The sequence below is a fragment of the Maylandia zebra genome, linkage group LG20 (genome assembly GCF_041146795.1).
Source record: "Maylandia zebra isolate NMK-2024a linkage group LG20, Mzebra_GT3a, whole genome shotgun sequence".
Lineage (NCBI taxonomy): Eukaryota > Metazoa > Chordata > Actinopteri > Cichliformes > Cichlidae > Maylandia > Maylandia zebra.
Genome location: NC_135186.1, coordinates 3,712,658 through 3,726,255, shown reverse-complemented (window position 1 = coordinate 3,726,255; position 13,598 = coordinate 3,712,658). Strand labels below are relative to the sequence as shown.

The 13,598-nt window shown below is 41.0% G+C and overlaps 2 protein-coding genes across 2 annotated transcripts; one reads left to right on the top strand and one right to left on the bottom strand.

Moving 5' to 3' along the window:
* Positions 1-658: 658 nt before the first annotated feature.
* Positions 659-11,123, bottom strand: elapor1 (endosome-lysosome associated apoptosis and autophagy regulator 1). Its single transcript, XM_004558673.5, has 22 exons — positions 10,946-11,123; positions 9,298-9,418; positions 8,999-9,179; positions 8,728-8,875; positions 8,560-8,640; positions 8,359-8,464; positions 8,118-8,267; positions 7,856-7,944; positions 7,517-7,694; positions 7,163-7,291; positions 6,482-6,572; positions 6,282-6,387; positions 6,055-6,186; positions 4,446-4,709; positions 3,402-3,578; positions 3,165-3,315; positions 2,684-2,777; positions 2,412-2,513; positions 2,097-2,223; positions 1,393-1,571; positions 1,104-1,269; positions 659-1,020 (listed from the first exon to the last, which is right to left on the bottom strand). Exons 1-22 carry the CDS (start codon positions 11,030-11,032, stop codon positions 889-891), a joined length of 2,991 nt encoding a protein of 996 aa, XP_004558730.3. The 5' UTR covers positions 11,033-11,123; the 3' UTR covers positions 659-888.
* cfap276 (cilia and flagella associated protein 276) lies at positions 10,986-13,579 on the top strand. The gene is made up of 5 exons (XM_004558672.5): positions 10,986-11,097; positions 12,787-12,900; positions 12,984-13,099; positions 13,178-13,272; positions 13,450-13,579. The coding sequence occupies exons 1-4, from the start codon at positions 11,059-11,061 to the stop codon at positions 13,263-13,265; spliced, it is 357 nt and encodes a 118-aa protein (XP_004558729.3). The 5' UTR covers positions 10,986-11,058; the 3' UTR covers positions 13,266-13,272; positions 13,450-13,579.
* Positions 13,580-13,598: the final 19 nt, after the last annotated feature.

Here is a 13,598-nt window from a genome sequence, read left to right as displayed (position 1 = left end):
CATGAAAACACCCTGGGCTTTAAAAATACACTATATCCCCCAAACGGATGCTAATATTGTATTTCAACTGAGAAACAACACTACATAAAAATATAGCAATGACCATTTTATTTATGTAGAACATTTCATTACATGTAAACTCAATACGCTTAACATAAAAGGTCTACTATGCCTTAAGGTATTAAAAACAACAAAACAAACTTTGCAAAGAACTAAAATAACACACACACAGTTACCAGGTGTAAACTTGGAAGAAATAAAAAGATATTGAGTCTCTTGGTGAATGTTGAAATAATTGTAAAAGACATCAGTAGGCAGCTTGTTCCACAGAATAGGACCACAAGAAATGAAAGCTTGGATCTAATTCTGGGAAAAAATCTCCCCCTGATGGTCTGAGACAGCTAATCGGGTTGTAGACATTGAGCAAGTGCTTCATAAACTGATAGAAGGATTTTAAAGGTGACTCTGTGTTGAACTGAGAGCCATTGAAATGGATTAATATGTTCAAATTTCCATCTATGTGTAAGGTGAAGTTGTTCTACTGATAATTTGGACAATCCAACAAATAGAGCATTACAGTAGTCTAACAGTAGCTGTACTGAAAGTATGGACCAATTTCTCAGTCAGATTGAGATATACATTTTTTGTGAGATTGGGGGGGGGGGGGGGGGGGGGGGGGGGGGGGTGATAATTACGAACAAATTCTCAGTCTTTACATTTTCGGACCAATAACAAATATTTCGGTCTCTGTTTAGTTCTAAAAACTTTCAAGACATCCTCAAAAGTATGTCTCTACATTCTCTTCAGTAATGCAAATATCTTATTAACTAACATCCATCAACAGTCTAACTTTTTCTGACAGAAAAAGCCACTCTGTAGCTAAAACGTCTACATCTGAACACTTCCTCTGTGCCTTGGTAGAGTGATCTGCTCAATTTCATCATCAGAGTCTTCCTCTACTAGTCGCTGGCGTGAAGATGATGACTTAAGGGGAACCGAGTCGAATCCGTCAGATGTTCTCTGGAAACATATTGATGGCAACATGAAGCAAGGTAAGTCAGCTCAAGTAGCTCAATGTGAACGGGAATGAGGGGGTTACTGACCTCGCGTGAGAAAGACTTAATTTTGGTGAAAAAGGATTTCTTGGTGAGGTCCATGAGGTCGTCCTCTGCATCCTCTCCCTCCATTATTGCACAGCTGTCTGCGGTGGGCAGCTCGCACTCCCTACCCCCAGAGGTCATCATCAGCCTGGAGTATTTATACTGCAGCCTGCAGATGGGAGACAACAGGAACAGCACCTTGTTCTCTGTTTTGTCTTTGATGTATTTAACGGTTTGGATGTGCCAGCTGTTCTATAAACACTACAGGAAGTATAGAGTGTGATAGTCTCACTTGCGTGTCTTTTTCCAAAAATAACAGATGAGACTGATGAGCAACACAGCAGCAACGGCTCCAGTGGAAACACCAAACTTGAGCCAGAAATCCAGAGTCACGCAAGCGCTGACTTTTTGTGCAGGCAGCGGCTGTCCTCCGTAACACTGCACAGGCTGCTGCCACACATAGGTGGTTCTCTGAAACACACATACGAGCATTTAGTCCAACTTTCCTCCCTCGTCTGTCTTGAGAATTATGCTTTCTGGTGGAGAGATCTGATAAGCAGAGTGCTATCAGGCTCATATTGTTCAGTTAGCTACAGGCAGCAGGAGATTAGCATTTAGTGAAAACTAGACTTTTGATGAATGAGCTTGAGATATGGTAAGCAGTATGCTAACTGGACACACTGGAAGAGTGAGCTTAAACTGAGTGCTATCAGTCTTCTCATCTTACCTGCTGGAAATTGTAATTCACATTATGCTGAACTGACATTTAATCTCCATAAAAGATGCTTGTGCTTCACTTTAAATCACAAGGAAAAGTGCACTTTATCTCTTATCTTAATCATTGTCTAAATATTTTTTCTGTAATCCAATGCAACAAAAAATATTTTTTTCTAATTATATCTTTCCATAAAACAACATGAAATGTGGAAAGATGTGATGATGGATCTGACGCAGAGGAGGATTTTTGGCAGTATGTCTGCGGGTATGGAGCATTACCTGTATTCCCTGGATGCAAGCACTGACGATTTCTCTGTAGTGGTTTTTAGTGCAGAGTGGACACGCATGCTGGCTCTGCCACAGAAAGTGGAAAGTGCAACCATCGCATGTCCCCTCTGAACAGTTACTGTGGAGGAAAAGAAAGTAAGACAGACGGTCAGAGGCTTTAAAAACGATCTAAGGGGAGTCACTCTGTCTGCAGCTCTGAATGTGACAACTATTAGTGCAAAAAAAACGGCTGCTGTTTGTCAACAAAGCAGTCGCTAGTCGACTCTAGACAGGTCGAAGGTCGAGCTCGGTTTTTGTTTACAGCACCTTGGCAGCATGATGCGATTTTTAGCGGTCACTGTGGGATCGCATCTCATCCTGACTGTAGCTGACCGGCCTTGTTGACAAGACTGAGTTGCGTCACTGGACCTGGAAACATCAAAAGCACACGCCAAGTGAGAAATTTTAAAGTGCTCTTGATTCTCTGTTACATTTTAATTTCTAAAAGATGATCAAAGCTTCTTTTTTTTAATGAATATTTACTACTGAACCATCTACATGGATCAACAAAATGAATGAATAGCTGTGAGCTCACTTACTTGTAATAGAATAGAACATCTGGCAGGCCCAATGCTGCAGCGAACATCCACTGTGGAGAAGAGATGTTACCAAGTGTCGTCTCAGTGGTTACACCTTTGGAATTGGAATACATGTGCCATTATGATATATTAGATATACAAAGTAAAGTATATTTGATACAATTATGGCCCTACACTCCAGCAGAGTAAACACTCCACTGTTCAAAAATAGTAGCTGAAACACTTCTAGTAGCATCCTTAGGGTTATTAATTTATTAATTAATTTAAAAAAAGACCTGTGCTAATCCTGAAAGCAAATGTCCAGAAATTGCTTTTCTGGAGCACCAATGACCTTGAACACTGAGGAGCAGGAGAAATGCAAATCCTCACAGCCAGCTTAATTATTATCTGAACACACTTTTCAATAAATGATTAACAAACTCCTGCAAGTGTCTCATTGTATTTACAGCAAAAACCAAAAACCTATTCATTCAGTTCATACCAATGAGTGAGTCACCAATAAGGAAAGGCTGTGAGGACACAAGGCTCTGACTCCTGATGTCAGAGGGAACCACCGTGGACTGACAGACATAACCTTTGACCTCTCTCCCACTCTCTGTTACGTTATCCACACAGGAAGCTGGCATTCGGCCCTGTGAGAGAAACACAGCAAGGTTAAAATGCACGTCAAACGCAGTTCTGCAAAAAAGAAACGTCACTTGGACGGTTGCCTTCTCACCTCTGTCCCACACAGGCCCAGATTAAATCGATGGAAGTACCGCAGGCCTTTGCTGGTGAAGCGGGGGCTGCTATGGACGCTGGTGACGTTGGCCAAAGGAGAGAAATCGTAGTGCAGCAGTGCTCCTTTGCTTGTGCGCAAATCCAGTATGCAGTCACTGAGACAAGCTGTATAGGCCTGAAGGACGAGGTGAGTGTGTCAGCACACATCATACACTGAGAGAAACACCTCACGTTCTGTCTGTGGGAAAGCCAACTATTATAGCTGGCATGTATATGGCAGAGACATATGATTTCCTTTGCTACTTTAGAGCCAAGTATTTCACATTTAATACTTCGTTTTTCTGTTTCTGACCCTTCTGTATCATCAGTGTGATTTTTTTCCCTTTGAAAAATCGAAATAAATTTGCACAAAACATTTTTTAAGGAATAATTTCCCAAAAAATGCCAGATCTAGCAAATATTATACAAATTAAAATTCATATATGCAAATGAACATTTAATTTCATTTAAAAAAAGTAGAATTTTCAAGCAATTATTTAATGGTTCGGGCTTTAAAGAGTTAAGGAATCACTGTCTTTTGAGGATTTGTTTTCTTGAGTGAAATTCTTTACATATTTACAAATTAACGATAAACTAATTTTCTTTAATGGTAGTGAATAAAGAGCATCTTGGATAGTTTACAGAAGCTCAACAGACATGAAATCACAGAATAAACAGAAAAATCACTTTCCACAATAAAAGATGTCAATGTTTTGGGTCTTGTGGATTTCAGACAGTAAAGTGATTGATTTGTTTGAGCATGTGGGATTAATTTGTGTAGTTTTATTGTGAGATATACCAAAAGAAATGGAAAAAAGAAAAGACAGCCTGTTTTATAGTTTCTTTCCTCATTCATGCCCCAAATTACATTACGTTTTTCTCTGTAATGGTTTTAAATCCCTCTGCACGCTGCAATTCCACAAAAAAAAGGAATACTAAAAAATGTAAAATGTGCACCTGGACACATTCATGTGCTGCTTTCGGAAAGAGTTTTTTTCTACACCTTGTTTGTCGTTGTGTTTGGCCCACACCGAATACAAGCAGCTTCCCCAACTGGCTGATCAGTCCTAATGAAGGTGTTTGGCGGGCACTTCTGACACGCTCCTGTCCCGTTGACCATGTAGTGTCCCGGTGGGCAGAGAACACAGGCAGACCCGGCCTTAACAGACGTCAGAGCACAGCGGCGACACTTCGTGGCCACGCCTCCGATGGCGTTGGTGATGACGATGGAGTAGATCTTTGCAACATCTGCGCTGTAGTTCCTCTCCTGAGGGAATAGAAATACAAATGTGCCCTGCTTAACAGGAATGCAGTTTATCATTTAGCTCTATTTTATAGTCAGTATAAAACGGAGAGAAGGAACAGAGAGAACAAAGATCATTTAGACTGAAGTGAACGCACAGCTCCAGACTGCCATCTAGAGACTCGGTACAAAGTTCTCAACAAATCAACCACAACCAACATGACACTGCAGCAGGTGGTCACAGCAAATTCCAGTTAGGATTAAAAACATGGACAGACAGTTGCAAACATATTATTTGCAGTATTTATTGCTTTGTGTTCTTGCCCTCCTGTCAAATCTCTCTGCAGGTAAATTTAAACCTTGAATATTGCTGCACTTTTAAAAGCTGACACGTTGTTTTTATGGCTGAAGGTTTGGTGTGCGTGCAAGGGGTGCGAGCGAGAGGTTGAGAAGAAGAAAGATGGGGAGTAGAGGAAGCAGTAGTAGTAGAAGAGGAGGAATAAAAGAAGATAATTAAGTACGATCCAGTTCTGAAGCATTCCCCAAACAGAAGACCGTAAAAACTCCAACATCTTAATTATACATTAATATGATGCTCTTATTTTATTCATCTAAATGTGAATAATTGAACTGATAACCATGAAGTGCATTAGTGACTTTATTGTATTCTGATTTTATTTATTCATTTACTCCACATTAAAAGGAATAACTTAAAAAGTCCAGTTGACTGAGGGAGAGATGGATGACTGAAGATAATAATGACTGTCAAACATACAGCCCGGGGACCAGAAATGGCCCCGCCAAAGAGTCCAGTGCGGCCCACTGGATGGTGTTAGAATATTAAAAAAGAAAAAATAATTTTTTAAGTTTCTCTGTATTTAGGTCAGTTTTACAGAAGTACAGTTTACTGACAAAGAAATCTCTCAGAGCCGAGCATAAAACATGTAAACAGGTGAGTAAGAAATAAACCATAACAGTGAAGTTCCTGTTTCTACCCTTTTTTATTTTATTTCGTTTTATTTTTAAAAACAGTGGGTCCAGATTTTTTCCTGTATTAAAAAGCACATTCTCTGTAAATTAACAGTAAATTTCTGTTTTTAACTACAGTGCAAAGAGTACTTTAGTCATTTATTTTTTAAAGCATATGCCCAAAAAGCCATGCTGGCGTTATCAGGCAGTGCTGTAGTTTCACTGGTCCACCCAACTTAATATGAAATTACCCACTGTGTGGATCTCAATATAAAATGAGTTTGACACCCCTGGTCTAAATAGGGAGTCTGGAAAAAATTTACTTTTGAAGCTGAAATATGAATTTGCTAAGAAGGAAATAAATCAACCTGAGTAGGTGGGATGCGTGTCTGTATCTCACCGTGCCATCTGTTCGCTTAAACGTCCAGGTGAAGCTGACGGTGCTGTTGCTCTGGATCAAGTAGGAGTATGACTGCTTGTGGTTTCTGCCATTCCAACGCTCCACCACATCATTGTTCCACTGATTGTATCCCTACAGAAACAAAAGCACATTCATTCATTTATTCATGTGCACATTATACATCCTGAAGGAGTCATGCTACAAAAATGTTGGGACACCATCCTCACCGCCAGGAAGTAAAGTTTACAGTCAGCTGTACAAATGGTCTCAAAGACGAAGGTGATGCGAGATAGCTCACTCCTCTCAGCGTCTTTGACCATGGACTGAGGCAACCTGTGAAAACCAGCGGCGTTTTATTAGACGTCTTTAACAACTCAAGCTCAAATTTGAAGAGAAACTTTTATGTTTAGTTCTTGTTTGACTTCACCTGTATCCAGGGACACTGAGCGTGAGCATTAAATAGTCTGTGTCCTGGTCCCCGGGGGTGGTGTAGATATACTCTCCAGCCACCTCCCACGCTGCCATTACAAAAGATAAAAGCTGTAAGATACATTTTATCCCAACAGCAACGTACACATGCAAACATACTGTGGATAAATTTTGAAACCAAAGCAAACTAGTTTAATTTTTAAATGAATTCCTCTAACCTACTTACAACTAAGGATCTATTACACAATTCACTTCAACCATTACATACGCTTCTGAAGCTGATGTGCAGGTTTAATTCTTGGCCTTGGAAAGTTTGCAAACTAGCAAATTATTATCTGTGCCTCAGGCTGTTTAATCGCTTTGCTATCTTTCTACTTTGAGAAGTTCTTCACCACAAGTTAATGATTATGTCTATTCACCCATAGTAAGAGATCATCAGTACATCATGAAAAGGTCAGCCATTTGTCACAGGGTTAAATCACAGAAACAGACAACTATTCACACATCTTTAGACTACAGGAGGAAACCAGAATACTGAACTAAGCCAATGCAGACAGGAGGACAACATGCGCACTCTACACAGAAAGGCCTCAGACTGGATTCAAACCCCATTCTTGCTGTGTTAACCAATGCACCACCATGCCACCTACACCTCATTCTCTAATATTAAGGTTCTCACCAGTACGCCGGTTAGAGTCACTGAACACTTGATTGTAGACGGTGCTCTTCATGTTGGCTGGCATCGTGTTCCACCATTTGTACTCAAAGCCCACCACCGGTTCTGTGCCAGCAGGGCACTCGGTGCAAACTGAGCAATCAGTGGAAAATCACATCAGGATATTAGGTCATTAGTGTCAACAATATTAGACATACCACCTTAAATCTTATGACATTTCCTCTCATGCTGTCTAAAAATGTAACTAACTATTAACATGATTGCCTTATTTTTTTAATATCACACGATCAAGGCCAAAATAAAACTATAAGGCCGACATCAGTAAAACACAGTAAAAAGGAGCGGAGTGGCTCTAACCTGTGCCATTAGAGAAGGATCCGCTGGGACAGGGCTCACAGGTGGAGGAGTTGGAGACAAAGAAACCCGGGTTGCATGGCGGACAGGTTTGCTTCTCCCCTGACGCGGGAAGCTTCAGTGCTCCTTCGACAGTCTCACTGCAGATCTTAGGCTCGATCCATTTGTACATGAGCTGAGTCTGAGACACACACCAATACACAAAAAGAAGAGGCAGCAGTGGCAGCGTTACAGCTCAATCAGATCATTTATGTTAAATGAAGCCTAACATTTACACCAGTGCGATTTTTAAAGAAAAACCTCCACTGAGCCAGCAGGAGCTCTACTTCCACGTATCATTACCTTTCCCTCAGAGTCACAGGGGGTGTGGGTGTAGAAGTAGTCACTGCTTGTACATGCAGGTCTCGGTTTGCAGCTCGCTGAACCGACGACTGGAAATGTTTTTGGATGAGGAAAAACGCACAGCACACATTTAAGTCCAGAGAAAAGATTAACTTGACCACTAAGCAGTAACTGCTGCATTTGCATGTGTGTGGAACGTAGCAGTTGTAAGTCTGTAAGAACGCTTTACTCCACCTGGACAGAGATAAGCAAACGGGCATACCTGCGTATTTATCTTCCTCGCATTCATGGCAAGTAGTGGCACCTTTATTGGAGTAGGTATCAGCGGGGCAGGGGGTACAACGCGCGGACCCTGGGTTTGCACTGTGGGTGCCGGGTTTACAGTGGAAACACTCTGATGTGTAGGCCACCCCTGGAGAAAACCAAAAAAAGTTAATCATTAACAGAAACAACGTGTTGGTGGGAAAAGGGAAAAGTTTAGGCCTGCTGCACTCCTATCTTACCTGATATCTGAATGTTTCTCAGCAGCACAGGTTTGACAGCACTGCCCTGCAGGGAGTATGCTATAGTTCGCCAGTACAACACATTGTTGCCCTTATTTAGTTCGACCTGTACAGAGACAGAGTGGGGCATTCATTTATTCAAAAATTCCCCAGGGCTGGCCTTGAGTGCACTGAAGTGCTAAAACTGCTTCCTGGACAAACCGTGTATTTGCTCCAGCTGCTCTCTGAGATCCGCATCCACCGGCTGTTAGAGTCTGTCGACTGACACTGGTCATTCTGAACCTGCAGGAAGACGAGAACATTTCACCAAATACTCACACCGAAAGGTGATCTGTGTCAGCTGAAGCAGCAGTCATTTACAATCCTTACAAAGAACTCAAAGTAGATGCTGGTGTCAGGATAGAAATATTCAAAGGACAGACTTCCAGGCTGTTTCAGGTTCACGGCGTAGGACAGCGTCGCAGTGCATTCATCTGTGTTTGAGGCTATGTAGTCACCCTTTGGTGTCCAGGTTGAGCTGCAAAAACATCAGCAAGCAGCAACAGTTTAAAAAGGTTTTGAAAATTGATACAGAGGGCCTCAATCAATCAGATAAATCTTGACAGGAGGAGGGAGGGGGCTTGGTACTGTGAATACTAACTTGGAGCAATCCGTTTGGTCATTCCCCTCATTCGTTATCACGCCGTGAGTGACAAAACCAGTCGGCAGGCTGTCCCACTCGTCAAAGGCCACGCTGGTGCCCAGAGAGTAGGTGCCCGCAGCACATTTCTGACACTGCTGTGACTGCATATCAAGATACTCCCCCTCATTACAAGAGAACGCTTAAAGGAGACAAAGCACATGCTGAGAATGGAGATGTGCACCTGACAGTGAGCGTATCTGTTGTGCAGGTTGAAGACTTGGAGAAAATGCCTGAAATAAAAGTAGGTTACTGCTTACTGCACTGAGTCCCTTTGACAGGATCTGGGAGGCCCGTGCATATGTCAGCTTTGTTGGGAACTGCAACTCTCCATCTCGACCCGAGGACGTCACACTCTGTGTACTCAAAGTGATAATCTGACTGCAGGGATGAAACACAGGTGTGAGTTTCACACAGTTGGACATAAAAGCACACAATGGATAACTTGCACAGCCGGAAGTGGGAATAATAACTGTAAATTTAAAAAAAAAATGCAAATGTAAATAAGGATTATTTTGCAGTTTATCTGCCCATTTTGATTCCTCACATGTTCAGCATGTAAATTCCTCACACACAGGAACACTAAACTCATTGTTGCACCCTTGTTTTAAAAAAAACAAGAATTCCAGGTTGCCTTATACTTCAGGAATCTTTTCGCCAAACCAGGACAGCCTCTTTTACAAATAAAAGCGGAGGCTAATATTTGCCCAGGAGCCCGTCTCAACTGTTATTTTAATCACGTTTATCAAGGATACTGCTGCTTCTCTGCAGCCTTAAGGGTTTACTCAGCTGAGAGGAGAGATGCTGATTCGACCGGTCCCTTTGTAAACATTTAATTTAAGTGTTCTCGAAGAACTTTGAAGACAACAAAAGCTCTCAGTCGAATGACAAACACAGTCCCACCCATAATGAGGTAAATTGGGAGGAGACAAAACATTTAAGTTAACCTCACTGAAACAAGGCATGAACACACAGCAGGCACAGAGCGTAAACTGGAGATTTGGTCACTGGTCAATAAAAGGATGTGATATTCCAAGGAAGGTCATCTGCCACGCCAATCTACACCCACACAGCTTCATGGGATTAATAGTTAACAGAAACACAGCAGCAGCTGCACTCCTCCATCCTTGTGTTTTTGAATTAGAGCTGCAACATTAGCTGTGCTAGGGTATCAAGTGAATGCAGGTCCTGGGTGGGAGGATTTGATGTAAAAATGCATCGAACTGGAGATGTGCTGTAGCTTAATTGCCCTCTTTAAACAAACACAGGGAAACCAGGGCAACGGGACATTATGACCGCTGTGCCACATGGTGAAATAAACTGGGCTGAAAACAAGAGTCACAGAGGGGAAAGGAGCACCTAGCAGGACTGCTTTCTGAAACTGAAATAAAAGCCTAGAGGTCCATATGGTGCAAAGTGTGCTGATCAAAAGGAGTGGTTTGAGTATTATCTCAAGCTACTCCTGTTATGCAAACTGACCACAGATATGGAGGCTGTAAGAGAGCGAGCAGGCTGTGTAGTATGTGGGACCTGTAGTAAAACAAGTGTAGGAGTACTTTAAACACTTGAAGGGGAAACATATGTTCAATCTCACAACCTGCTCAAACAAACTGCTGTTTGTGCTCATTTTAGTGTTTGCTTTTAGTTTAAAGAGTGATTCAGCATTTCACTTGAACATGTGTTACATCAAACATATGTGTGTTTTCTAGACCAACCTTTCAACCTTTCATATATTTGAAAGTCTGAAGCACACAGCACATGTACCAGCATCTGTCTGCACCCCCAGAACTAGAGTGAATTATAAATACAGCTGGTTTGTCGCAGCACACGCATGAAATAAATCCCTTGGTGATTTAGAAATGACTGAAATCACAAAAACGAATAAATAAATAATATGAATCGCCTCACCTCTTTGCACATGGGCAGATCCGCGGAGGTTTGCAGAAAAAGCAGCCACAGCAGGCAGTGGCTCAGGTGTGTCAGGCCGGGCTGCATGGTCACCTGCTGTCGGTGCTGAAGTGATGGAGACGAAGGAGAAGAGGTCTGACCTGCGCCCTCAGGTGCTGGAGGCGCGGCTTCCCTCTCACACTCTGGGATGTGATTGGCTTGGTGTTTTTACTCTGAGTCCGAGTTACCTTTTAACGATCACCGTTTTCCTGTGAAAGGTTTAACCGGAAGTTTGCTGTTGCTGAGAAACCGGGTTGTAAACGTCTTGCTTTAGCTAGAGTCGTTTAAAGGCCGCAAAAAGAAAAAATCAAACAAAGTAATCTGGACCAGTGTTTGTAGATCTAAATATGTCAAACCGGGATCCTTTCCCCTCTCCGAGGGTAGAAAACGACCTCACTCTCTGCGGCTACAGGCCGCAGCAGGTGCGTTAGCTTTAATTACTATAACTTTATCTCCTAAAGAAACCTCCGGGAGGCGTTATTGATGCTTTGTGTTCAACAAGTTATACCAAAATATACTTTTTACACTAGTAGCACTTTATTATTAAGAGTGTACTATGTTTTGCTTTGTTTTTTGTTTTGTTTTTTATGAAATTAGGGTGTAATTTACTTGTAAAAGGGCAACACTTTTTTTTTGGAAAGAAGTAACAAGTTATACTGTGAGTAATTTTAAGAAGTGAGTAAGTACCGAGTATTTTAGCCGAGAAACTAACGATATTTCCAAATTTTGCATGATAAATATGGTGTAAAAAGAAGAAAGAAAGTAATTACATATTATTAAGTGTACATGATGTTTTTGATTTCACAAAAACTATACTGAAATTTTACTTTACACTGGGGGAATTACACCCTTAGTTGCAGGCTGTATTACAAGGTCTTACTTTTTAATAAGAATACCATCTGGGCCTTATAAATATAAGTATAAATGTATACATAAATATTCTAACACATTATATTTTTGTTCTTTACTTCCAGTGTTCTGACACCTGTAAGTTTCCTATTTTCTTAGTCTAAAGGACTCTGTTCCACAAAGCTTTTTGGTCTGTTTTGAAAAACTGGGATGCTACAACTAGTGTTTTCTTTTGGACCTAATTGTTTTCATGAGAAGGTCACATTTACTCATCAAATCTCTGTTTACATCTCACACATAGATTTTTTTAGTACTAACATAAAATATTTAATTTCAACATCAGAATTGTAGTATCTATTTATCTATTTTTTTTTTTTAAACTGAAATGAACAGAAGTACAGAGCCAGAGGAGCAAATAAATATCTTGTTGTCTGGATTGGAGCAGATTATTTGGCTCCTTTGTTACTTTTATTGTCATTTTAAAATATTAATGACATGTTGTTTTTTTTTAACTTACCGGGGAACACGGTGGCACGGAGTGACTCACACAGTCCTAGTATTCCCCTGCTGAAATTATGTATAACCACTGCTTAACAGTGTGATAAATAATTAAGGACTGAAAAGTAGATTTGGACACGGGTACCTAATCCTTATAATGTCACTTGATATGTAGGTAACTGATAAATGAAGTAAATTAAATCTAGGTATGCAGTATTTAAAAATACACGGTAAAACATTTCAAAGCATGTTACCTAGTGCACTTAGTTATTGTTATCTAATGAAGTTATTAAAAAAATTAACTTAAACAAATAAGAATTATAAAAACCATTTGTAAGATTTCATTCTACGTGGCTGTCGTTCTATGCTTAAAAATGTAAATAAGTTTGAAATTTGGAATCTATGCATATTGTTTCTTTGGAAATTTGGAATTAGTCTTATTTCTTATCCTGCAGAAAAAAACATACAATAAACCAACTCACATCGCCCAGACTGAGGAACCTTGGAGTCGCCTCCACGACACAGCCACTGTGTCCAGCACCCAGCGGAGTATTTTGAACTGTACACAGGTATGTCGTCAGCATTCACTTATGAAACCACAGAAAGGCTGAAGTATCTCTACTTTGAACGACTGATCTGTACTCAACCACAGACTCCAAACGACAGCCTCGACCTTCAGCTAAACGCGGTCTACGATCACCACAAGAACTGCTTCTGGAGCAAGAACCAGATTTTGTACCAGAAGGAGACTGTCTCTGAAGACCACAGGCGGGTGTTTGTGATGTTTTGGCAGTGGTGCATCAGGTAGTTCAACTGTGTTAAGATTATTTGTATGTACTTTTACAGGAAAGAGGCAAACTTAGAGATGGAGGAAGCAGAAAATGGAATCACAGTGTGGGTCGACAAACAGAGGCGCTCTATTCGCATCAGCTGACACACAGGTAAAGCTTGGTTAAATCAATCACAATGAACTGCAAATGTTTCATCAGCTCAGAGAAACCTAATACTTCTAAAACTGCAACTCCAACCCTAATCCACTGACCCTGGGAGGAGTGTGTCTTTGTCTGGAGTCAGGTGTGTCCAAATACAAACACAATGCACTTATCTTTGCTTCACAGGCGTCTTCAGACAGGGGCTGCTCTACAAAGCACAAGAACGTCAGCTCCGCATGAAGCTTCAAGAGCTAACATCTCTAACAACTGCTGACCTCGGCCCTGAAAATAAACGAGTTCTTTCAATGCTTCTTTATTCTGTTTGTGTTTTTCAT